General features: G+C 35.8%; 1 protein-coding gene across 1 annotated transcript in view; it reads left to right on the forward strand.

Moving 5' to 3' along the window:
* cpne9 (copine family member IX) overlaps window positions 1–26,801 on the forward strand; it is a 126,050-nt gene that overhangs the window by 33,795 nt on the left and 65,454 nt on the right. The window contains exon 6 of the mRNA XM_088636740.1: window positions 2,648–2,724. Coding sequence (XP_088492866.1) covers window positions 2,648–2,724 — 77 coding nt within the window. The remainder of the gene's footprint in view (window positions 1–2,647; window positions 2,725–26,801) is intronic.

Below are 26,801 nucleotides of genomic sequence, written 5' to 3' on the forward strand. Positions count from 1 at the left end.
TGGGATTTAGTTGTTCTTTAAAAGCAAGCCGTTTCAAAGGAAGGAGGACAACCCCCCTTGGAATAAAAGGTGAAAAACTCACAGGCATTAGGACTGACTTAGGCAAATCTCAGATAATTTGGGCTCATTTTGCTTGTTTTGAAACAGTCTGTTTATCATAAAAGCCGTCAAGAATTTTGGAGGATATTTCTGTGGTCAAGCAAAAATTCCAGACTCAGTTTTTACCTGTACCCCTATCTCCACATTTTTCCTTCTTTTTGTACAACAGAGCTGTTGCATGCAACATCATTGTAGGTGAAGAAAAAAACCCTACTAATGAAGAAGAAACCATTACCATTGAATTGTATTAACAGGACTTTAATACAACCAGAAGCATTTTTATGTAGCCTTAAACGGCACTTGTATTGGTAACCTGTTGAGACATTTAAAGCAAATATGCCACAAAGATGAAAATGCTAATAGCCTCTTGCGCAAAACCATTTCAAACTGTGAAAGATTACCTTTTTCCTAAAAATAAACCACAACTGCAGAAATAGGATGTGTTCTTTTGGTACTAGAGCTCAGAGGAGAATTATATGCTGTAGAAAGACTGAGAGTGTTTGAAAAGCACTAGCATAGTCATTGTAAGAGAGACCTTACATGGTCAAGTGAGAGGTGCAATACAAAACCAACCACAGTCCTGTATCTCAAAGATGTCTGCATCAAGACATGGACACCTGTGGCATTTTTAAATTACTGAGTTTCTCAGAAGTTTGAGGGGGATAACATCAGTCCTGTCAAGCCACTGTTGATCCAGTACATTCTCCACCGTACCTGTTGCCTGAAATTGGCAGTGGTTTGGTGTTAGTGACACAAGCAGGAATCCCTGGAGGATAAATCTGGCGGGTAAAAGTGGAAGCAGTATGGATTTGTGTGCAACCACATTCCAGTGTAACAGTGCCTCCATTCATCATATTGTTTTCAAGCAGTACACTGGTTGTTTCTGGGTGTTTCATAAGTTTTATCTGACTATTATGTTTGCCTATGATGGGAATCCTGCTGTGTTGATGAAAGCTAGCAATAATTAAGATTGCATGATAGGGATACCTTACACATGCTTAGCAAATGCTGAGAACTATGGTTTTTTTTTTAAATAAAAGCAGCCAAACCTGCAAAACCAGTTCAGCTAATTATTTTAAAGTTACAACTCAAAGTTGAAAACGAAATGGTTAAATCTACTTGAATTCCTCCGCATAATGCCTTTGTTCTTCTCTGTGTTTGGATCCTTAAGTGGGTTCTGCTTCATTTCAAAGAACCCATCTGCTGTGCTTTGTTCTTCCAGCACAGTCAGTCAGGGCCGTTTTGCTCATGTGTTTGAAATCAAGCTCTTATAAAAGATGCACCAGAACTCATGGTCTATTTGGAAGCCTTTCATGGTGATGTCCTTTATCAAAAGCAATTAGTCATATTTTTGGAATAGCATACGATGTGCCTGTTCATGCCCATGGTCTTCAAAGAGAAATATTCACCAAAGGGGAATTTTCACAGATGCTATTTACCAACAGAACTGAAATTATTTTAAGAGTTTGAAATGGTTTTAAGGAATGATTCTTTCTCATACTGTAGATACTTTCTTGTGCAGAAATGTAATTAGCATTGTCTAATACCACCAGGCACTAATTAGCATCACTTTTAACAGCACATTTAATGCACAAATGGGCCGTTTCATAGATTTGAAATGGAGTTGAAACATTTCATCAGCAGTAATTTACTTTCCCGAAACTTGTTTTCAAAACAAAAACTTAGTAGGAAAACAATCTGTGGAATTTATCAAACAATTATAAGTATCATCACCCGAGATGCAAATCAATTATGAAAATATTATGTACTGTATGGTCTTTTCCAAATACTCTAATATGGGCTTACTCATAATTGAATAATATCCAAACTTTTCTAGTGTCGGACTGATGGCTACAAATATACAGTTTTCCTTATCTGAGAATACTTCTGTCTGTAGCAAATAAAATGCATTCTCTTCAGTCAGTGGCCTAAGGTAAGGCAGGGGATATGTTCCTACTGTATTGAAATAATTATTATTTCAAAGTAATGTTTTTAGAATTTTGCAAAAATCAAATTTACAAATGAGCTTAAAATATCAATGAAAACAACAGTAAAAGGCAAGATACCAAACATTTACCGCAATATACTGTAATGTTTAACATAAATGTGTATAAGCATTGACCTGCAATAATATCCAAAACTAACAATTGATAGAAAATAATCCTCGGAGTATGAAATTACATAACACAAGCTTCCTGCAATAATAAAATATTCCATGAAAAAAGTTTAATGCATTTTAAATGTTACACAGTTGAAGGTTTTAGACCATTTTGAGGAATCCTTCTAACGCTGAGAGCACAGAGAAATATTGTTCTATCCTTCTTTAATGTTATATGTACCCTCAGGGATTATTTATGAATGGCTGTTAAAAACAGGAGATGAACAGTGAAATTTCCGCTTTCATTCCAAACCTGGGTTGGAGTGATCAATGACTTCTTCACTCTGAGAACTGGCAAGAGTCCTTAAAGTCACAGTGTATTATTCATGCACAAGCAGAAACAGTCACTGATGCTGCAGTTCATTAATGTGTTTTAATACGTCTCTTCAGGATTTTCTTGGCCAGACGTTTTGCACTCTTGGGGAGATTATTGGATCCACTGGCAGTCGACTGGAGAAGACCCTCTCGTATGTCATTAATTTTACTTGAATTAATTAAAGATTTGAATAATGTTAAAACTTCCCAGGAGGTGAGATCTGTTGTGAATTTCTTGACAGTAGTAATTGATTTTTCCTTTTATTACCAAAATAGCAAATACTAATTGTATTGATGCAACCTTTTCTTAATGTGTGGCTTAATTAGTTGTTTTCTGTTTTTTAATACTGCTTGATAGGCAATATCAATAAAGTAATGACATTCACAAGGCTTTTAACACACCATTATAATATCTGCATTCATTTGTAGCAAATTAAAGACAGTTTAGGCTATTAATGAAATGGGTAATTTCTAAGACATCTTGAAACATGAAGTAGAAACACGGGGGAACAAGAAATATTGAACTGTTTGGATCTGGCATTTGGTTATGAATTTTAACCTCTCATAGCTTAAGGCCTTTTTTTTATTAAGTACTAAATTTGCTTTTAATATGTTCTGCTTTAGGTCCCTGTGTTTTTCTGGATAAATAGATCCTGAAAGTAAATGTGGGAATAAACCGTATTTATTTCTTTTGCGGTTCTTACCACCACAGTAAAATCATTCTTCAGGTGACGTCTACAATTCCACATACTGTACAGTAGCTGTGGTATCTAAATATTTCATGGTTACTGTATGTCAAGCCTTTGAGCAAGGGAATAACAGAAGTTTGGCTTTCAACATTCTGTTACACCTCAAACTACTTTTAATGATGCGATACCCAGAAATGAAGACAATATTCTAGATAGCCTAACCTCTTTGCATTTTTCAATTCTATTTTTACAACTCCTGACTTTAATGATCCTGCCATAGAACTTACAGTAAATCTTTTCCCAGTAGGCTACTGTCCTATACAGCCTCAAGCTACATATTCTATTCTTATAAAGAATATTCTTATTCTCATCTTAAGATCAAACACTTTGCATGTCTTGTATGGTGTCCTGCTAGGCTGTATCCAGTCCTTACCTGTATCCAATTGTCTGTGACTGTTCTGGGTTTTTATTGCATACTCAGAAGTGAAAATGGTTTAATGTAAGTCCTGTTAATGAAATTCACCAGGATGTTTGTTGTTCTTGTCACCCCTTAACTAATCAGGCTGTTAGTTTTTGTTTTGTCAAGGGAAGCCCCATGATTACTGTCTTTGATGTGCTGTCATTTCTAATGTCATAATAAACTTCATTACACTGAGTGAACACAATGGCACTCAGTATAGCATTCCCACACCTATATGAACTTGTATTTTGTTTGTTACATTCCTCTAATTACTAATTCATTAATTTTCTTATAAGAAGTGGAATTGTTTTCTTTATTCCAGTGCAGTGCACATCATGTATATACTTTGTTTAGGACTGTACATTTTTCTTCAATTTATCTAATGACCACTATTGCCTGTTATTAATTTACCCAGTATAATCTTACTTTTATCTTGGGACTATAGGTATATTAAGTTCTGAACTAATAATTAGTGTCTCTCTCTTCACTTATTTATTCAACTGGCTATAGTCAATAGCTTCATGTTTTTCTAATTGCAATCTCCTGCATTTAGATGTGCAATACAAAGGCATTTTCATCATCCACACATGTTATATTCTTACTCTAATAATTGTGCTCCTCAGAGCATAAAAAAGTGACTTCAGGGTTGTTTCTGCCTCTGTCAGTTTTGTTCCATTTTTGGTAGATAGCTTGTTACATTGTTGTATGCTAAGATTAAAATCTTACTTTGATTGGATTTGTCCTTGAATTAACCTCTCCAGTCATTCGTCTTAAGTAAGATAGAACATCTTACTTTACAGATGTGCTTTTGCTTCAGTTCAGATGTAGGGTGCAGGCTTCTTAAGGTCCCATGTGTCCCTGAAGGTAATGCTGTTCAAATTTGTATTGAGAGCTGTAAATAGCTATGTATTTGATCATAACATGAACAGTGCAAAATTGAGCCGCGTTGGTTTTAGGCAGTACTATTCGCTGGCCTTGAACAGTTTCCAATGTTCCAATTGTAAAATTCCAATCTAACTGTTAGGCAACAGATATACAGATGAGGGGCACATACTGTTAGCTGACCTACAGCATCCTATCTGATCAATACATATTCAGTTAAATATAAAGAAATACTGAAAAGCTGTGGAATGATTTAAGTTAAGGTGTAATCCTTATCCGCTGAGGACACTTTCCAATGATGAACCCCACAAATAGCATTGTCTTTCTGGCTGGTTTAAAGTCCCCTCCTGGTCTTCTTTTGGTCTGAACACCCCTCTAATTGTGCCATTAACCAGGTCTTCTCATTTTTCTGAAGCACTGTAGCAGCAGGATCCATTAGGATCTTCCTCACAAGCAAGGATCTCGCCACCTCAAGATTGTTAACAAGCACAAGCTAAAGACAAATCACATGGATAAGCAGAGCTGCTTTTGAAATGGAGATCAACTTTCAAACATGTCCTTATATCCTTCTACAATAAGCTATTTCTACTTAGTATACTTGTTTGAACAAGTTACATTAAATTCTTAATGAGGCAAAATAAACAAAAACATTGAAGTTTGAAGAATGTGGTTGATTACCATCCTGAGAGGTTTGTGTCACAACTTCATTGTATTTTCATATTAGGAAAAACAGAAACAGTGTGATAGTAAATGTTTTATGAATGTGTCACCTTAATAATGCCTTTCAAAGTTCTTCCACATGATATACGCCTTATTATGACATGATTAGTACCTTCCCAGAATAGAAGCAAATAGAATATGCAGGGTTGTCTGCCAGCTACTAATAAGAAGGTATCACCATTGTCTGGACATTGCATAATCTTTTTTTTTTAAAGTCATGAATGACCATTGAGCTAGGAAGTGCTTTTAACAAATAAAAAAAATGATCGGTAGTAAACCTATTATTATGCCTGTATCATTGCTAAGAGCATAGCATTAGCTAGTCTGAAGTACTGTTGTAGGGAGATGATGTTGAATGCATTGTTAATGGAAATTCTCTTTTTCGCTGTTGTTGAAGAATGTACTTCATGGTTTTGGCTGCAGGTCTTTGAAGGCAAAAGCCTGAAAGAGCAAGTTATTTCCCTAGTGATAAGTGATGGATGAAGGGAGGAAATGTTTGTGATACTAAATGGTCAATTCAAGACCACCACTCATCCATCTTACTCACATGCTGTGATTGATCACAGAGGTGTCAGTACCTCTGGTCAGTACCAGTCTGTCATACATTTCTGAGAATTTTCCAACAGGGGTAAAGGAAAATTCTGTTAAAGAGCCTGTCTCTAATATTTATTTGGGAGGGTTTGTATCTGTGACTGTGGCTTCCCTGATGCCTGCTGTCAATTTGTGAATAGTCTCTTCTCGTTTTGCTTTCAGCCCAAAGTATAATAGCATTTTGGTCTTGATTGCTAAATAGCAATTTAAGAATATAACCAACTTCACCAGCCAGTCTGGTTTGCTTGAAAAGGAATATGATGACCAGCACTATTCATTCGCCACTTAAGTTTTATTTTATATCCATGTAATTTTCAGATCTTAAATAGGACAGTCTGCCATGTTAAAATGCATTGTCGTTACAGGAATATCCATGTTCAATAAATGTTAAATAAAATGAACATTTTTTGGTGTGTTTGGAAGGTCACAGGATAGCGAGTTTGACTTCAGAGGACATAGAATGAGCTGTAACGCTCAACATGTGAATTTAGAAGAGGATTAATCTTCCATTGCATAGCATTACCACTTGTCAGTACTTATGTTTATTCAAGCTTTCATACTTCTTAACAAGGTCAAATGGTCTCTGTTTACAAAGTAACCAAATGCTGTTTGCTGTTGTACTGAGGTTTTGGGGTTGGACTCTTTCCATGTGTAGATTGGCACACACTGCCTCTGATCCTTGTAAGCCTAAGTATATTGCTTTTCATTCCTGCATAGTTCTTTTACTTAATTCAACGGATAATATGACAAGTTTTGTTTTCTGATCCTAACAAAGTTGCCTTTCAAAATGACAAAGTCTTATATTGAAATGTCATGAATGAGGATTTAGTATCAGTTGAAAGTTTTCACAAAGGCCTAGTTAACAAATTATTAAACTTGAGGTTCCATTTAAATAAGAGCTTTGTAGGAACAATATGCTTTTCTGGAGATATTAAAATAGAACAAAATTCCACTGAAATGTCATCCTTAATGACTTTGTATACTTCAGCCACTCGTTGTGCAACATCTGTTTTGGTAGTTTGAACTCTGTCTGATTGCTTTCAGGATTCTTATGTCTGATTCTATTGTGTTCTTGTATATGATGTTTTACAAGATAGTGGTATAGTGGTTTACAAGATATTAATTGTTATTAATGCTCTCTATCAGTTTTAATTATTATAGCAATGAAAACGAGTAGTATTGTGATGCTGAATTAAAGCTTACCACAGTATTTTCTGATGTTAAAATAATTGTTTAACAAATAGTAGTAGACCTTGAAAAGCTTGAAATATGATCCCTTTGAAAAACCTAGGTAAATTCTGCTCTCACATTTAAATACTGATAAACATTCACCCAATCCCATTTTTTTCTAATTGGAGACTGATACTTTTCCTCAGTTACCATAGAAACACCATTGTGAGTTGAGAGAAATATTCTGTTTCTGTTCTGATTGTTAAAGCACCTCATAGAAATGTCAAGAAAAAGCATAATGACAAAAAACATTTTTGGTTTTCTACCTTCAGTTTTATCAGATGCATGTTAGAATGGTGATGCAGTAGCTACTGGATTGTGGGGTAAATTTGAAAGGCTCCTGGTGTGTCTAAATAAGTACTGTAGCTGAGTTTAGGGACATAACTTTTATGTACATTATATCTATGTGCATGTATAATATCTATGTACATTTTGGGGTCTAGTTTAATCTTATTTCCTTTTTCTAGTGCTTAAATACTAAATAAGCTTAAATAAGTGCCAGAAAAACATATTGTAATAAAAGTATCAATTCAACATAGAAATTGAACAGGTTGTTACAGAGTTGAGAGAATGGCTTGTGTCATGTGACCTTGATAGATAGGGACCCAAAGAAACCTCCTTTTTTCAGGTCACAAAGTATATCTGTGAATTTATTTTACTTTTCATTCAGTGCTTCCTTGTGTAGGATACAAATCTTCAATTAAACTAAGCAGTACAATTCACACTTCATTCTCCAGTCCTTGACTCACTGTTTCCAGCAGGTCTCAGTTTTTCCTTCTGAATCTCATGGCTCTCTTTACTTTTCAGGCTGTCTCTCTCTCATCATTCCTCTTCCTCACGATCGTGGTGATCTTCTCCATACAGCTGCATTACGTACAGTAGTAGATCAGATGGAGAAATTGGTGGTCCAGGTTGAGAACTACTGATGTTTAATCCAGACGTTGGAGTTAAAAACCCCTCCTCATTTGAAATGTGCCACTGGATCCTAATGATCACAAGTAGTCAGGATCTCACTTGAACATCTCTCAAACCACTCTTTCAAGGTTTCAAGGATCAGTGAGATTCTACCTAACAAGAAAGTGATATTCTACAGCCACTAGCTCCAGAGACAGCACTTCATTCTTGAAGCATTGATTTCTATGATAGCAGCTGACATTTATTGGAAGATTTACAGATTGCTGCTTGCTAGTGTTGGGGTCTTTACAGCTTGGTGTACATGATATTCTGGTGAACATACTGGTATGTGCTGTTCAGCTGTGCATTTCAAGAAGTAACAGAGGAGTTAATGTGACCTGTAGGATTGGAGGGAAAAATGTAAAAAGATTGTAAAATGATTGATTTTACATGTGGAACCTCAGTCTTTTTACAGTCACTGTGAAATTCAGTGCAAAATGATTGCAATATACAATTAATAAAAGAAGCAAATTATTCAGAACTGGCATTGTGTCTATACAGTATATATTTAACTCAATTTAAAGTACATTTCTAGCATTTACACAAAGTTTGTGTAAATGCTGTGTATGAAATGCTTTGTATTTGTGTGCAGTTTTTCTCCAGTCTTTTGAGTAGAATGCATCTTTTTAAAATAAAATGTAATTCTTTCACCAAGGGGTTCTGTTGGGTGGAAACAAGTACTAGGTGTGACACTAATGATCTGTGTGATTAATGTTTCTACTCAGAAAGTTACACTGCACACTCACTTGACTCCCTGATAGCACAGTAGGGTTTTCATTATTTAACAGTTAGTCTGACCTACATAAAATGGGTGCAATCATTTTTTTTCCTTTTAAAATTAAGATATTGTTTTCAACAGGAGAGACTGCTGCCAGTGTTCAAAAAATTGTGCATGGAGAAGTTGTAACTCTGTTTTAGAACCTATAAATAGGTTCAGTTGGCAGAAGAAGACAATTGTGTTTTATAGAAACCCAGTTTGGTAATGGAATTTGTTTCTTAGCTCTCAATGCAATACCAAGTGACCTTCAATAACCAGTGCATTTTCTGCTGTTTATATCTGTCTGCTTCTGTATATTCTTACAGTGCAGTAGGCATAGAGTTCCTTCCTGTTGTTTTTTTTCTTTATAAGTGATTTCAAAACATTTCCACTTAGTTTTCTTGTTTAAAATTAGTATTTATTTGGTTGTTAAGGACATAAGAATGGTTTCAAATAACAAAAGGCCTTTTTGCTCATCTAGTCAGTTCAGTAGTTAGTAGCTAATTGATCCAAGTATTTCATCCAGCCATTTCCTGACGTCTTGGAGGATTTTGAATTCTTGTATCATCTCCCCTTGTCTTCTTTGTTCAGGACTAAAAAGGTTCAGTTCCTTCTGCCCATCAGTGCCAGACATTCCCTTAAGTTTTCCTGTTGTTTATTCACTTTTTCAACATGGAAAGTGCTTAGTGACTATCCATTTTACTGTGTACTCAAAATGACAACGCTCAGAAAAATTGGAAAGCATATGGACAGCATGTGGTTAGTATGCTAGGTGCCCAGGGGTACATTGGTTACCGGCTGCAGAGCACGCTGCAGTATGTATTAATGAATTTGAAGCAAACCTTTAATGAATGGCCTAATTACTACATGCAAATGGTGCAGTTGTGGTGCCAGTGTTTTATATGCATCTTGATGTGATTCTGATTTGTGATGTTGCAGTGTGCCAGCACTGTCTCTTCTTTGGCTGCTTTGTGCAAGATTGCCATTTAGATCTATGCAGATTAAACAGGTCAAATATATTTGTGTGTGTAAGTCATTGCACCAAAGAGAATTTACGTATGGCATTTTGAGCACTATACTGGTGAACCATGGTTTTGTGCTTTACAAAGTAACATGTTGACTACATGAAAGTTACAAATGGCAAAACCAGTCTGAAAACACTGAAATAACTAAGAGTTCTTGCCTAAACTTTGATCAAGATAGCTAATAAATTCTTGAAAAGAAATAGTGAACAAAGTGCTGATTATCTGTTCAGACAAAAAGCTGTCTTAGAGACATTATTTGAGTATAACTGTGCAGCATAACTGTGGAAGACGTACATTGATTGAAAAAAAGACGAATTTGCATTAATTAACTGTAACCACGTAATACTGCAAAATACAGTGCAGTGTTTTATGAAAAAGATTGTATACTTGATTCAATGTTTGTTTTTGCTTTTAGTGGAATAATTCCATTTTATGCTTTATTACATACTTTAGATCTGCCTGTCTTTCATGTACAGTACATTGATAAGTGGTACCCCCTCACAGTTCAGAAAAGTAATTCATGTAAAGCAGAGATGTTTCTAAGGCCTACTAGCAGTGAAGCAGTGGACAATCTCACAGAGGTACAAAAACCCAGGGTGGTGGTGGCCCATTTCTGTACCACGATTTGTTTGAACATCATGAGCTATGAAACCATTGACCCACTTACTGTATTTCCTGCTTGTAGGACATACCGTATGTTTGTTGAGATACTATGTATGGGATGATTCTCTAGCCGTGAGTCAGAATGCTCTCACAGGAGAACAGGATCACTTGTCCCATTTTGGGTAATGGTGTGGTATGATAGAAAAGATTGGCACAGTGCTGGATGTTCCTAATTGAAATTTATGGATGCTTTGAAAGGCTATGTTTTTAAAATGTCTTACACAAATATAGTTAATGGTGTAATTCAAGATTGAGATTTAGCATGACCAAAGCTTTGGGATGCATTATTTATTGGCTCATATTTTATAACCAATCTTTTGGATAAGTGGTTCAGTGGCTTTGAATATGTTATGAAGTAGGTTTAGGAAAGAGAAGCAAGCTGTTCAGGAACACTGAAATTAAAATGCAGAAAACTGGAAGAAAAAAATGCTAAATACGAATACTAATGTTACTGCAGCTACTTGTCCTGTTAAGACCAGTAATAAAAACGTTTGTTTAGGACAAAATATTGCAAGTATGTTCCTAGAGTTATCAGAAAGTGGTTTTGGGGGTTACTGTATATTTGGCAGTTGACTATTTTAACTGCCTTATTGCCATGGCAACATAATTTATCTGGTAATTTTGCGATCTACAAATTAAAGTGAAAGGTTTAGTAGGGTTTCATAGCCCTTGACTACTTTAAAATGGCAATAAAACACAATGCCCTTTACCCAGTTCAGTAATCTTACTACTGTTTCAATCTGACAGGTTGTATGAAGAGGCTTTTCAAAACTGTCATCTTATGATGTATTTTGAGTATAAAGAAGGTGATTTCTTGAGTATTTATGTATTCATAATTTATTTTTACAGAGATTCATGAATTGTGAAACATGGAAGCATGGGAATTTTCTATGTTCCTTTTTCTGGCCCAGCACTGAACGAAATTATTGATTTGCATAATTTGCAATTACCCTTTGTGCATGTATCATTCATCTGTAACATCATAAAAATGAATTGACAGCATTTATCTTGTTATATTCTGCAGATTAATTTTGAATGACCAGGCACATCTTAGATGTGACACCAAGGTATTGTGTTTATAAATGCATATACATTGCCACTGTATTAAATATGAAAAAATGAAACTTTATCACTTTGGGATAGCAGTCTATCTCAGTTATAATCTGTTGAGCTAAATGGGGGGGAGCACAAGAAAATGCATAGAACTTGGTATTTTCTAATAATGGGGCAGAATGATTTTTTTTCTATTTTCTATTATTCACTTTCATGCAAGTAAAAAAGACTAGTAAAGGTCCTGTATTTTATCAAATCACTGACCTCATCCCATCTATTTAAAGAAAAAGAAAAATTGTGTATATATTAGTAGGCTTAAAACCTATCTTAAAGAGCTAGAAATGTGTTTTGTGTAAGGTCTGCATTTTTCTTCTGTACATGTAATTGGAAGTGTTGAATTCTGAAAAGATATGGGTGTGAAGGATTGATGAGAGAAATCTTTTGTTGCACTTTGACAGGAAATTACAAAGCAAAACTATGGTCCTTGCATGTAATTTCATGGTCTTTGCTGCCCAATAATGAACCTGGCTTGGAGTCTAGAATTTGGTCACCAAAATGTGAATGTTTAACAGTTGATCTGCTACTTTTTGTTAATAGGAGCAGTCAAGAGTGCAGTGTACAGTAGTTGGTGATGTAGTTATTACTTGATATTTCACTTGATTAATTTTTGTTTTAGATTTTTCTAAGCATTCAAAATCCCATATTTCAAAAAACAGTTTAAAACCAAAACATTAAACCTTGAAGCCAATTGGAATAATATAAATGGAAAAAAATAACAAGTGACAGATTGTTTAAGATGATGAACGTCATCAAAGTACAAAGCTGTTTTGCAGCTTTTTTATTCTACTTTTTAGGTTGGTATTTTATTAGCATGTCCTTTTTAGAAGCATATTATTCCTTGCTTGTTCTTTGTGGGTTTGACATTGATATGAGGGATAGATTTATGGCAAAAATGTAATATTTCAGTATTTAATATCATGATCAAGTCCATCACATTGCATGTTTAATGTATTTTTGCCCTCACTGATGTCAGTAAGGGGAAGGTTTTCGATTTTTAAAATAAAAAAAAATCATGATTTTAAAAAACGGGAAGGAAACTTGTATGTATTTAAGCTGAACACCTATAGCAGCACTTGCAGCATTGGGCAATGCTTGCAGATTCTGGTGCTGGTTCCTTGATTATCGGTCATATCAGTTGTAATACTGTTGGGATTGGATCAGTTGATTGAGATGGCCAATGTTTTTCCTCTGAAGGAACTACTTTACATTTGCATAATTTAAGTACCATCTACAACTACACAGCTTTTTAACCACGAAGGATAATTTTCTGTTTCCTTAATATCTAGTACAAAACCCATCAGTCCAAAATGAGGACTAAATTAAGATGATATACAGTGGAATATTACACTTTTAAGGCTACAGTACGATGCTATGAATATGAATATAATTTACCAATCTCCTTCATGATAACAGATTACATTTTTTACAGAAAATTTATGCAGACCGTTTAAATTTTTTCTTAACCAGTTTTGGCTAATAGAAAAGGGGAGCTTCAGTACAGAGATTTTATTTCAGGTGGTGAAATGATTTCATGGGAGCTGGGGATGGGGTTATTAAAAGGGAGATGAAGATATTTGCAATGCAACATTCAATCTCAGTTGGCATGGTTTTGCATTAGCACTGGATTTATTGTGCGGTAGCACTCTCTACTCCACATGATAGATTTTAAAAATGAAATGAAAATTTTACAGTAAAACAACTCAGCAGCAGACTTACTGTATTACTGTCATTCTGGTTCTAGCTGAAAATTAATTATCTTAGAGAAACATAACACAACATTGTACATCATGTCTCCATGAGAAGACATTGGCCTGCAGTGATCTGTACTCGTGTTCTTTTTAAAGCTTTTATTCAATTGATTTTGAAATTCAGTTTTTATTTTTGTTATCATCTCTTTCAGTGAATAACAATGACCCTTTTCAGTATTATCTACACATATCCCCTCTGAGTGAATAGCGTCACTTTTAAGTTTTTAGACTGAAGCTGAGCCGGATCAGTTTAATTGAACAGAGCAACACAAAAATACATCTCAGCAGCTTTGTTATTGTATTCTAGTCCATGAGTTTAAACAATGTTCATTCCAATATCTATGCATTCGATGTGGTGTTTTTATTTCAAATTAACAATCTATAATATACTTCATTTACAGTGCAGATACAGTATAGGTCTTAAAGTTGTGAAAACGACTTTTATTTTGTTCGGGTTTGCCTACTAGGGGACTGTTAATAACCTAAGCATGTGACAAACCAGTAGAAACTTAGCAGTGATTCAAATGTAACCACACAAATTAATACAAAATGATGTTCAGTTCAAAACTGACTGAGCTGTGCATTTAAAATCTAGTGAACAGAAAAGAAAAACTGTGACAAGTTACTGTAGATGTAGCAGATTCAAATGTATTCCAGCTTCGACCTTTAACAGTAGAATGCCTGAATAAGGGAAAATGAAGTTCCTAACTACCTCCATTAAAGTGCAAATGAAGCCCTTCGTATATGAGAAGCCCATCAAAATGCTAATCAGTAGTCTAATATCCTTCCTGAATGTATGCTGTGTATACTGTATATATATAGCTCATATTCTTTCCTGGTACTCTGTCAATCAAGCCACATTTCCGTCTTATCTTTTGTTTCTTTTGTTCATTGTGAGTAGGAAATAAAGCATCAGTATATACAGACCCTTTTCATCAAAACAAATATACTGCTTTTGGAGTCTCTCGATCCAGAATGTTATTGGTCAACTGACCGTTTACTTGGATAGGTACAGCAGGCTGATGGAACAGTCTCATTGTGTGAATGTAGGTAAATGGTGAGTCATCAATATTAAGGTGAGAAACTAACACTCAGCTCACTCACAAAAGGGGTTCCATGATGTACAATTTCCTATTATTAATGAAGATTCAGTTTTGTTTTGATTTCCTCTTATTTATAATTGGTTTCAGTCTTACTTCATTTACAACACATCTACTATTTTTTATCACTGAAGGGCCCATCTTACTCAAAAGCAGTAAAATAGTTTGTGGGAAAGATTACTGTGGTTTTGGAAGGCCTGTTGTTCTGCGTGCTAACACAGTGTGTGTTCTGTCATGCTTTGCTCCCAAGAGGTGTTTGCGCTCCACATAGGTTTGTGTGGGAAGCTTGGAAAAGCACTCTGGGGATCCTTTCAGTTTGATGAAAGGTGTCATGGAAATGTAGTGTTTTTTCATTTGAATAAAATACAAGAATGTGCATGCTGTCAGTTTTTAAAAATAATTTAAAAGAACACTATACCCTGGGAGTTGTACTGTGTGGTGAAATTCAGCTCTTTCTCTTGTGGCCTGTACTGGCCTACATCTACAATAGATGTTACGGAAAAATAATCACACCTGACATACCATGGGTCACGTGCACCTTATTGAGACTGATAATAAAGCTTAATTTGGTCAGCAATACAGATTACCAGAAATCAGAAAGATTGAACAGAGTCTAATAAGTGCTAGCTGGACTGTGCGCTACTACATTAAGTTACCAATTTACAATAGAAATTGAAGAGGTGGGAGCACAATGTATGCATTAAACCTTGCACATCTGTCATTACAATGTTACATGAGTATACAGTAGTTCTGTTACCATTAGAAAGATAAAGTATTGGCTTCAACCCCTTGGTTGGCTGACTTCCATACACCCTGAGTGTGGCATTCCTGAATGCAGGGTTTTTTGCAATGGCGCAGCTAACGCGGCATCTATATACTGTAGATTGCGTACAAATATTTTATTTTTTGAAGAGAACAGCTGTTTGACGTGCAGCTTGCAGGTTTTTGATTATTCATATTGTATTTACTTTTCTTTATACACTGATTTCTCTTTCAGGCAAATCCTGCTTAAATTTACCCATATGAGGGAGGGTTTTAGACAAAGTGCTTTAAAGATCCGGTTCTGCTCATAATATTGATTAAAAGGAACACCACAGTTTGCTCTCTTGTGTCTCTAAGTTGTGGCGCGAGTATTAGCCAAATTACCTTTATTTCTCACATATCCCATTTACTTAAGATTCTGAACAGATGTTGGCTTAGTAAGATTGGACAAGATGGCTATGCCAGCTGTTAGTTAGCTCTGGGAAGGCCCTTCCCATAGATGTGCCTAGCAATGAAATGACAGCATAACAAATAATGATTCCACTGTACTGCATTGGCATGCTGGCAGCTGTAGTGAATAATCAGATGATACCAGGCCCTGGAATGCGGACACTCTTTTACACAGTTTAGTGGAAGAATGTCTTCTGTAGTTTTCTTTTTTTTCAAGTGAAGTTCTCCCAGGTGCACAATCTGTTCCCGTGTCAAATGCATTTTAAGAACCATTTACACAGTATAATTTCTCAGTTTCTTTTTTTCAGCTTTTATTATTGAATCAAGCGGCAGGGAAAATACTTGAAGAATATTTCCTAAAATTGAGTAGAAAGGCATAACAATGTAGGGGAATAACAACTGAGCGTGTTTAGTTGTTGAATGAATGATACAATAATCATCACCCTGTTTTTGTTTTGGATGGCATTAGAATAATTGATAGCGATCAATAAGACACAGGGAGGTACAGTAAGAGGGACCTTAAGGCTGATGTCTATATGATGTCACTCCATACCGTAGGAGAAATTCCTACCAGTGCTTCTGTTCATCAAGCTTTAGAGAAAAGTTTCTCTAGCAGAAGGTTGTTCAGTCTTGGTTCTGTGGGGCTACCGCCATACAAGTTATGTTGGGTTTTAGATTGTCAGCACCCTGAGAAAAAAAAGCTGTTTAATCTTTGCAATTAAGTAAACAGTAGAATTGAAACTCCTACAACAGCAGTCTTGAGCAACATGATAAGATAAGATCACTTTAAATCAAATCAATTCAAATCAAATTTGTTTATCATGTTTATCAATCATGTTTATTTATCGAATGCACAACAATACGGCGTGCAGCAGTAGTTGCTGGCAATCAAGTGTCTTTGGATTCCATTAACATACTGTACAAATGCGATCCTGAACTAGAAAATTAAACCAGGACATTGTACATTGTGATCCTGCACTCAAATGAATATAATTCTGTCATGACAAGGGATGATTCACACGTCAGAAAGGTATGTGTCTGTAAGAACCGCAGATTGATGAGAAACAAAATGTCCTTAGTTTGAACACCATTTGTATAACTATAGTTAAACATGTTCTTTCAAAGGTTCTGACAGCTTTTAAATAGGTTCTTTTCATAGTCCAGTTTTTTTTTGTCGGTGAAAGATGCTATATTCCTGGCTTCAGTCATACTTCATGTTGAATAATAGTGCCAATGGGAAATACATCATGTGCAAGCAATGCTTCACAGTCTGTTATCTACAGACAGTGATTGATGTAACATATTCTATGAATCATGCTTTAGTAGAAATAGATGGATTTTTTTTTTCAAATAACTGTACTGGATTGAGATGGGGTCAGAGGAAATGTCAGTATTTGCCAAGCTGTATGTTGCCCAGTGCACAGGGTTATATACGGACATGACTTAGCATATTTATCTAGATTTTGTATGAAATTATAATTAAATGATTATAGAAAAATAAACTTGTAGTGCTCATTTATTTTGCTGTTTTTGCCGAGAAGAAGCAAAAAGTTTACTTGTCCTTGTACAGTATTTAAATGAGTGGTGTTTGTCAAGCAAAATTTACATTGAAGTAAATGTTTTTCCCTTGAAATACTATACCTTTTCTGTAATCAATTCTTTCTAGCAGGTCCAGTGCTTTGCTTAGGCCCATATGGATTTTGAAATCCGAATAGCCATTCTGCCCATCTAATATCTGTTTTAAATAGAAAATGTCTATAATACAGATAAATTACTGAGAAGTTGGAATCCGCAGTTCTGACAGCCAATCCAGAGATCAGAATGCAGCTTAGATTTGTGTTTGATAAAAGTCTGTAAGTTCAAAGATTATACTTTACTTCCTTTGTTCTGCCAGCAACTGGTGAAGCTTGTCAGGAACCTCTCTCGCACAGATGCTGATTATCATTCCAGTGTGTGGCTTCGGTTTTATCCGTATAGATCATTACTTAAACTCAGTCTATCCTACCCACAGATGTCCTGGCTCTCTCTCTCAGTGTGGCAATTCCCAGTGAAAGGACAAATTCTCCAAAAATTGTCATAGCTGAAACCCATCTGCTGATGTTCGTTAAAAAAAGGTCATATGCTGTCAATCTTTAACATTATATTTCTATATTTTATTCATAGTTAATGTGGCTGCAATGTGAGATATCACACATAAAGGACCATTTTTACATTCTTTGAATTGTCACTGAGTTGGAGAACTCTTGAGGCTGAAATGAATGGTTTTGACTGTAATCATCCTTTTCATTGCCAGGAGAATTATTTGGAATTGTTAGTAAAAGCAACCACAGAGATGTATTCAGATTTTTCAGGTAGAGGGGAAAACATCTCTGGTGTTTTATAGCTTTGAACATTGTTAAAAAAATAATCACACATTGATATATAGTGTACATATAATTTTTTATTTAATATTTTCTAGTGTTGCAAACAAAAGTTGTCGTATTTGTGCTCAAAGTATTTTCAGTGATTTCAGAGATCCAGAATATAAGTATAAAATGGAGAATTTGATGCTTCTTGCTATCAAGAAAGGACAGGCATACATTTTTAATTTGTCACTGCACACATGATAGAAAATTGGTCCTGGGAGTTAGTCCAAGCTCCTTATTTAATTCTTAGAATGCATAGTTGTCCATGCCTTCAATTTGATTGATAGCCTGTGCTTTGCAGAGCTGAGAGTCATTCACCTTCTTCACAGGGCATCCAGAGAGAATTTTTGCAGGGATTCCACATTCGTTTTCACCTTGAATAGGGTTTTTGTGGAGGAAGCTTATGTATAATGACTGTAAATTAATCATAGTTAATTCAGCATTAATGTATTCACTTTAGGAGAGAGTGATTAATTTGTTTAGTAGCTGAAAGCAATCAGACTCTTGTGACTTTTTAGGACCTTATAAAATATGATTATATCTTTTAAACACAAAAGATATTGCAAAAAGGGTCTAGGCTATATTCAGTTGAAAACTGTTTTTGTCTGTCAAGTTAATCATTTACTATTATGGCTTAGCAGAAGATAAGGAGATCTCATAGAGCACAGATTGGGCTTATACACCCAATGGCCTTATTTTGAAGTTTTATTTTTTAATTAAAATTAGGAGACGATGCTCTTGTTTTATTTCAATGTAAGCTACAGTATATATGTAACATCCGGACTCTATAATATCTATGGTCTGGGTACATAAGTGCAGTCGGACATGGAGATAACCAAGCAATCACAATCTTTGTTCCTTAAACATCATCACAGTCATCTCTCTCATTCTGAACACAACAGAGTGATATGAAGCATAGCTCCCTTTTCTTGAGTTCTGCTTCATGTCTTTGTGTCCCTATCTGGAAGTCAGGCAGCTAATCTGCTTGCTGACTAAGACAACATAAAGCACTCTCCGTGCTCAGTTTATAAATGAGAATGGCTCAATCCTTACTGATCTCATCTCTCTCCTTGCTTTGTCTTTATTTCTCACTCCTAACCACTGGCCCAAACCTCTACAAGTCTTCACCATCCCTAAGTCAAATATTTGTCTTCCTCCTTTATAGTTTGGGGTTTCAACTTTTCATCCTCATGGCCACATCAAGTGACTAATTGGGTTTTAAATGCCTATTAATTTTTTTTAAAAATGTCAATAAAATTATATTTTATACCCGCTTGTTATAATCTTTCCAGATTTGACTCTTCAACAATGCTTGCTGTACCTGTTCTTAATTCCCGTTCACTTGATTTTATTTTAATTAGAAACTGCATGAATTAAAGGCAACAGTCCTTTCAAGTTTTGCAATGAAGGGATGGTCGGCAGTTTTTTGTAATTTGCATGAAAAACAGACGTGATGAAAAATGTTATTTTGTCAGGCAGTTTTCTTTAGATACTGCATTATTGCCAAAAACTTTATCTCCCACACTTTATCTCTTTGACTTTGACATTAATTTCTCTGCCATGCCATTGAACATTTTGCCACAAATTGAGCAATTAGATGGATTGATGTGAGAGACTTGTGGGTACTTCACTTGCTTAATGTGTTCTGCACTTACATACAGTACTGTATACAGTATATCCTTGTGAAGATATGCAATTGCTTTAGGAAGCCAAAAACCATTAAAGTCATGGTGTTGAACACAATGAACCAACATTTCATAACATTTTAAACTTTCAGAAACCGTGCTGATTCCTGTTTTGCCCAGAGGTGACTTGTTTGTCTCACACACGAGGAATGACTGCCTCAGTGCCGCCTGCCCTTTTCCCTGTTAGTCAGCGGGGAAAATGTGGCTTATCCCTTGTCAGTGCAGCTTGGCTGTCAGGCATAACAATGGCCAGCCACTTCCTCGTTTGAGATTTATCACTTGAGGAGGGGGCCATCTCACAGAGCACTCCTGAGGAAATGAATGGAAAATGAATTATCGCATTGAACTTCAGAAATCCGCTGCACTGGTCGCTTACAGACCATGCATGCTGTGCTAAATATAGTCTTCTAATTTTAATAAATTGAATTATCCGATCGTTTTTTGTAAGTACCTAAAAAAATACTGAATGTTTTCTGACATTAATCTTATGCTGTTTTTTAGTTTTCTTCCCTTTTTGGTGTTTTGCGTTCATCAGCAGCCATATCACTCACAACACATCAGCCTGCAACTCACAACTGGCAACCCACTGAAGCTAAGCAGGTGTGAGCCTGGTCAGTACCTGGATGGGAGACCTCCTGGGAAAAACTGGTTGCTGCTGGAAGAGGTGTTAGTGGGGCCAGCAGGGGGCGCTCACCCTGTGGTCCATGTGGGTCCTAATGCCCCAGTATAGTCCCCGTCACTATACTGTAAACAGGCGCCGTCCTTCGGATGAGACGTAAAACCGAGGTCCTGACTCTCTGTGGTCATTAAAAATCCCAGGGTGCTTCTTGAAAAGAGTAGGGGTGTAACCCTGGTGTCCTGGCCAAATTTCCAACTCCTAATAATCCCCCTCTATGAATTGGCTTCATTACTCTGCTCTCCTCCCCACTGATCGCTGATGTGTGGTGAGCGTTCTGGCGCACTATGGCTGCCGTCGCATCATCCAGGTGGATGCTGCACATTGGTGGTGGTGGAGGGGAGTCCCCATTACCTGTAAAGCGCTTTGAGTGGAGTGTCCAGAAAAGCGCTATATAAGTGTAAGCAATTATTATTATTATTATTATTATTATTATTATTATTATTATTGGTGCATACATTGGCAAGCCACTTTTAACCACTGTTAAAAAAATGAAAAGATTGACGACAAATTTAGTGCCGTTTACAAAACTGAGGGATTGTATAGTGAAGATGGAAAAAAGCCATTATGCTATTGGGATTTCATTTGGATTTCATAACCCTAATTGTATAATACAATTTAATTGGTGTGTATAGTTGTTGCTATTTCGATTGGATAGGCCATATATTATTATTAATATGGACTAACTATTGCAGATAGTAGGTCCTACTGGGATTTTCTCTTAGAATCCCAAAGGTGTTTCTTGTAGAATTACAAAGGAAAGCCACAGTGTTGTGTGCAGTTTTATTTTTATTGTGTGATCACAACTTTACACTTGTTTTTCCAACAAAAGATCCCTTCTTGCCCAGAAACACATGTGATGTCTCACTGAGAATCTTGTTACTGCAACTTGTTTCAGTGCTGTTCATCATATTAACTCTCTGCTTTTGAGATGCTCTGTTCATTTGTAAAGTTTTCTCCAGTTCCTGCAACTGACTCCATACCGTATATACAGGACATGGATGTTCTTGAGTGTATTTCACTTGTCTGCATACCATCTGACAAAAAGAATTACTGCACATAGTTACTTTTTGTACAATCTGATACAGGTGCCAACTTTCCCTGTGATGGAGTTCTGTTAAATTTTTCAGGATGTGAAAAGCCCTTGTGATATTCTCTCTTTGTGACAAATTGCACTTAACAATGAATGCTATTGAAATACTAAATGTGTTTACACAGTACCTGTGTTTAATAGCACAGCGTGTTCTTAAATAGTAGGGAGTGTGAAAGTAAAAAAAATGATTGGCTTCACTAACAGATACTGTGGTATGAATGTAACCTGTAATTGCAGAAGTCTTTGTAAGGTTTAAATGGAAAAGACCAAAAAGCTTTCTGCAGAAGATAAAATTAAAATAAAGGCTAATTCTTTGACCTGAAGCCTCTGCTGCCAGATCTTAAGTCAAGAAAAATGTGCGTGAAATAGAAAGTCTTTCTCCATTTCAGTAACTGTCACTTGTAATATGTTCTTCAGTCAAAATATCCTATTATATTTTGTTGTCCTTCTTAAGTTAGCAAATATGTTCTTTTGATAAGTGTTTCGTGTCTCTGTTTAATATTTAATTTAATAACATCTACAGGTGTTTTTTTCAGATATTGGTACGCTCTTCAAAATAAACCTGGTGTCTTAGTAAATCCTACTAGCTAGAGACCTATTAATTGTATGATCAGCTGAATGTATTTTGAAACTAAATTCCCATTACTTCCCGTGTTACAATCTCTGATTGGTTCCAAAACTGAAAAAATGTTCCCCCAGACACCTAAACTTTACATTAATACACCACAGAAGAGTACTAATTAGGAAAACAATAACATTCCTGATTAATTATTTGAGTAACTTGTTTCAAGTCATTAGTTGAAGTATAAACAATAGGTAAGAAAACAATAACACTCTTGACCAGCCCAGAAGAGTAAAAAATCAGCTCGTTAAAATCGGTAGGATAGCACTTTCTTGTATCGCAAGGAATTATTATACCAAAGATATTTTGTCTTTGGTAATAACCACTAACATCTCATTTTTACTTTTCATTGGCATTCCATTGGCTTTGTTCTTGTGCTTAAAATGATTTATAGTAAGAAATGTTTGTCTGCTTAATGTCAGGGAGAGTAATTGAGTAGTTTGTGATAAATTGGTGTATAACTGCAACAGTACTACCTTAATTTAGACTAAGAATTAAAATGTTTACCTAAGTAAGCAAAATCGCTTTGCTGTAAATACCCAGATGTTTAAAAATTGTTGACTATTTCATTTTAATGAGAACCTTTGTAAATGGAGAACTGCAAAGACAAATTGTGCTTATAGTAATCAATGTCATACTAGGTTATCAACATGCGTTTTACAATCCAGCAACACTAAAATATTGTTAAAACACCTCTTTTATGTGTTTCAATTTAGCAGCACCTGTTTGAAGCTTATGCGGTCATTTATTACATAGGCTCAGACATTTGAATTGGAAAGTTGAATGAGGATAAATATCAAGTTTAATTTGCTGAAGAGGTTTTAGATGGGAACAATATCAGTTTGTAACCACCTTCCCATAACTTTAATGTTAATATTAACCACAGCAATATACTGGACAGTAGCTAAGCTGGAGCACACATGGATGTTCCTTTGCTTTTAAGTCTGCCAGTGTGCTGGATCTAAAGCAGTAGTGTCAGAGATTAAAACTCAGGTCACCATTACGGGGCACACAGCTGTATTATTGTCACTTGCCAGTTGGCGCCTGGGATGATGCCTGCCAACTTTAAAGTTATCAGTTTGAGAACAAATTGGCAGTCGGGTGACAATCTTGATTTTTGCAGGATGTAACCATGTCGTTAAAATGTGTGTGATTAGAAAGATAAGGTGCATGTCTACTCTGTTTTTTTTTAAAGCAACCCACATTTAGAACATGTCTGTCATTGCAAAGATTGTACTGATAGTGTGACGTACTGTAGCACACGCTTTGTAAGGTGGCACCACAACTGAAATGACCTATTAAGTGTGGAGTTAATTGGCCATAGGTTTTGAAAAAGAGTATATCAAGAAAAATGCACAGCTTGTCAGGTACAAATCTGACGCACATCTGGGTCCTAATGGAATCTGCCCCACTTCAGTTCAGTAGGTGTAGTAGCATGGAAAGGAGGATTTTGAAAAGTTTTTCAAATACAGTCACCGTCTTGGTTAGGATCACTGTTTTTGCTACATGCTAGTTTCCATTTCTATACCTGGCAAGTTTGGGAGCTGATCAGCTGCGTGCTGTTCAAGCTGGGCCAGTTTGAAATTTGGTAAAGGAAAAAGAAATGGAAAGGGAAAAAAAATCCTTGCAATCACTGAAGGCTTCAACGCCTGGAATCCTAATGAATAAGAATCAGACAGAATTGTACGTTTTTAAATCCGAGATTAAACTCTATGTACCTGACTTTTAGCTAATCATGAAGCTGCTCCTAGTACCTGAGTACTGTAATGAAGCAGGAATGACAATGAGGGTTATTCTTTATTGAGATTTAACAAAGATGAAAGCTGTAGACTTATCCCTAAGAGGTGGCATTCTAAGTGTCTATGTACAATGAAGTGTGGGTGTTCATAATTCTCGGAGAAAGCCTGTCTGGTATTCTGTGGATCTCCCTGTCCTTCAGGAGGATGAGAGAAGTGAAGTGCTATTTTTACTTTCAGTCAGGGGGGCCAGATCATGTGCACTTTAGAAGTGCTGCCCTCCTGAGAGGTAGGAATGTACTGGTAAACCGGTAATAGTCTTAGATAGGCACCACAGGGGCCCCATGGCCTGCATCTAATGAATAGACATGTTTGTCGGCTTTCATGAGCACCAAGTCCAGCTTTTCACTATTGAATAGCATTCATCTCGGGCTGAAAACTGTTATCCCACATTCTGTACATAAAAACATGAAAGCTTTTCAATTGGTGCAGGATATACAGTATTTTTCTAAAACAAGACGGAGCTTTCTGCAGTATTTCATTCTTTATAAGCAATGCATTCTTGTTTCTCTAAAATCAGTTTATTTTAATGCCACATTCGATGCATGATCCACACAATGAATTGTGTCTGCATGCTGCTGTTTTTTTCAGATTCCATTATAGTGAAGTTATATTGCTTTCATTATTGTGTTGTACTTCTAAATGGACTGTTTCAATTGATCTTGAAATATACAGAGTTGTGATAGCTTATAAAGTTTTGTTTGATTAAACCAATCTTATTCTTATTTTTCATTGCACATTCTATGGATGGGGAAATCGTACATTGGTAGTGATCGATATTGACTTAAACTATAGGTTATAAGGACTCCTCCTTTTTTATTTGAAGTAAAAAATATTGAGATCAAAGAGGCCCTTTTATCTTAGCAGATGTGCAAAATCTCATTGGTAAGAGACTGTTTGTTGTTGAATTTTGAAAATCTGATCTTAACTTCACATTTGTTTTTCAGATATACCCCCAAGAATATACTGTAGTTTAAATGCTTATGAGTGGGTGACTAATACTTTTGAAATAGTCTACAGCCACCTCCAAAATTGAACAAGAAATCCATAGTGTGAAATCATCCTATATATTAACCTAATTCTCTCATCTGTCTGAATTCCAGGATTACTGGAGGAGGAAATTGTTTTACAGGGGTTCCAGACATTTAGAGAGTAGAGGATTTTATTTGCTCTGTGTACATTGGGATTCTTATTTGTGCCATTCTTTCAAGACATGTAGAGTACAGCAGACAACACAGTACAACAGATAACCCTGCACAATGTAGACATTACATTACAAAGCAGTAAATAGTAAATAATAAATAGTGGCGGTATGTACAGAAATAGTGACAGTATAAATTTGAAGATGATCTGTAAATTAAAATATAATATCTCTGTATCATGTGGATAGTCCTTTTAAATACAGTACAATCCTTTTTTGCATTATCTTGGTAACATTTTCAGACCCAACAGTCCTTTGGATGGCTACTAGCCAATTTCTGTAGTCTTAGAGTGGGCTATAATTGCGAACTAAAGTATAGATAAACCAATATTAAGCAACTTGAAGAGTGACCTTCGTTGTTTCACATTTAAGTATGTCTACCAAGAGGCAAATTAATTATCTGAAGCGAAACCAGATTAAAATCCTTTAAGTTAGTTTTAATGACTATTTAATGTATCTGTGTACATCACACATCAGCCGTTTTAAGGTCTCACTGTCATGAAGGTGATAATATTAAGATTACACAAAAGGTTGCATACAGTATAGGAGAAAAGCATTCTGCCCACTTCTTTGGTTACTAGTAGGTGATTGTTGCAAACCATTTCAACCAGCACTTTGTTTTTTAAACAGATGAGTCAACTGAGAACTCATTTGTATTTATGATGACCTGGAGAGTATCTGTGTGTAGGTAGCAGGCCAATCTGAGTCAATTATTTTGCTCAAGGATATAGTAGCATTTCATCTTTGAACCCTCATCCGTCCAGTCACAAATCCAGTCCTAACCACTACTCCACACTGTTTATAATTTCCACTTCAGTTCATAAGTAAAATCTTCAGTTGTGGTTTGTTAAATGCAATATCTCATGCATTATAAGTTTGTATTTTTAAATATTTTTAAATTATATATAGAATATTTTTTAAGATTTCTGGTCACTTCATTAATATTCTCCAAAAAGTATAATAATCTGGCCTCACCACATTACTCCAAAGGCGCAGTGATATCAAGCACTGGCTCTTAGATTACTCATATGGCATTTAACGCTTTGTTTTGGTCTTTTCAGTGCAGCACAAGTGACAACTTAACACGGTTGTTTTGTGAGGCACAGGGTTTTCTGAAAGGCTGCCCATCCTCGACCCTAAAAATAGTGCTCTTTGCTCAAACCATAAATTCTTATTATCTCACATGCTGAAAGACCCATTAATCTTTCGGATCTTATTCCTCTCCTCCTTCACTGCTCCTCTCACAGTTACACTTTTTCCTTCAGAATGAAGCACTTACTGTCACATTACTTTCTGTGTGCTCAAAAAAACTTCCCTTTTAAAGAATACTCTATACGACATGCTTAGCAGTGAGGGTACATTAGTCCTGTGCCTTGGAGAGAAAATAACTTTTCAGTTTCTGAATACTGAAGTCTGAGTGCATCTACATTTGTGATTAGGTGATGTTTCTAAGGCATAATTGCTCTAATTTGTAGTTGAGATTCTAGACACAAGGCTTCAGAAACATTTTACTGAGTACACAAGGATAGTCCTTATTTCAGCCATTAAGATGCTTAGCTTTTATTGTGCGTGTTTGCAGGTATTTACTGTATGTGCTGGTTTGCAAT

The sequence above is a fragment of the Lepisosteus platostomus genome, chromosome 6 (assembly GCF_059453375.1).
Source record: "Lepisosteus platostomus isolate fLepPlt1 chromosome 6, fLepPlt1.hap1, whole genome shotgun sequence".
NCBI classification, from domain to species: Eukaryota; Metazoa; Chordata; class Actinopteri; order Semionotiformes; family Lepisosteidae; genus Lepisosteus; species Lepisosteus platostomus.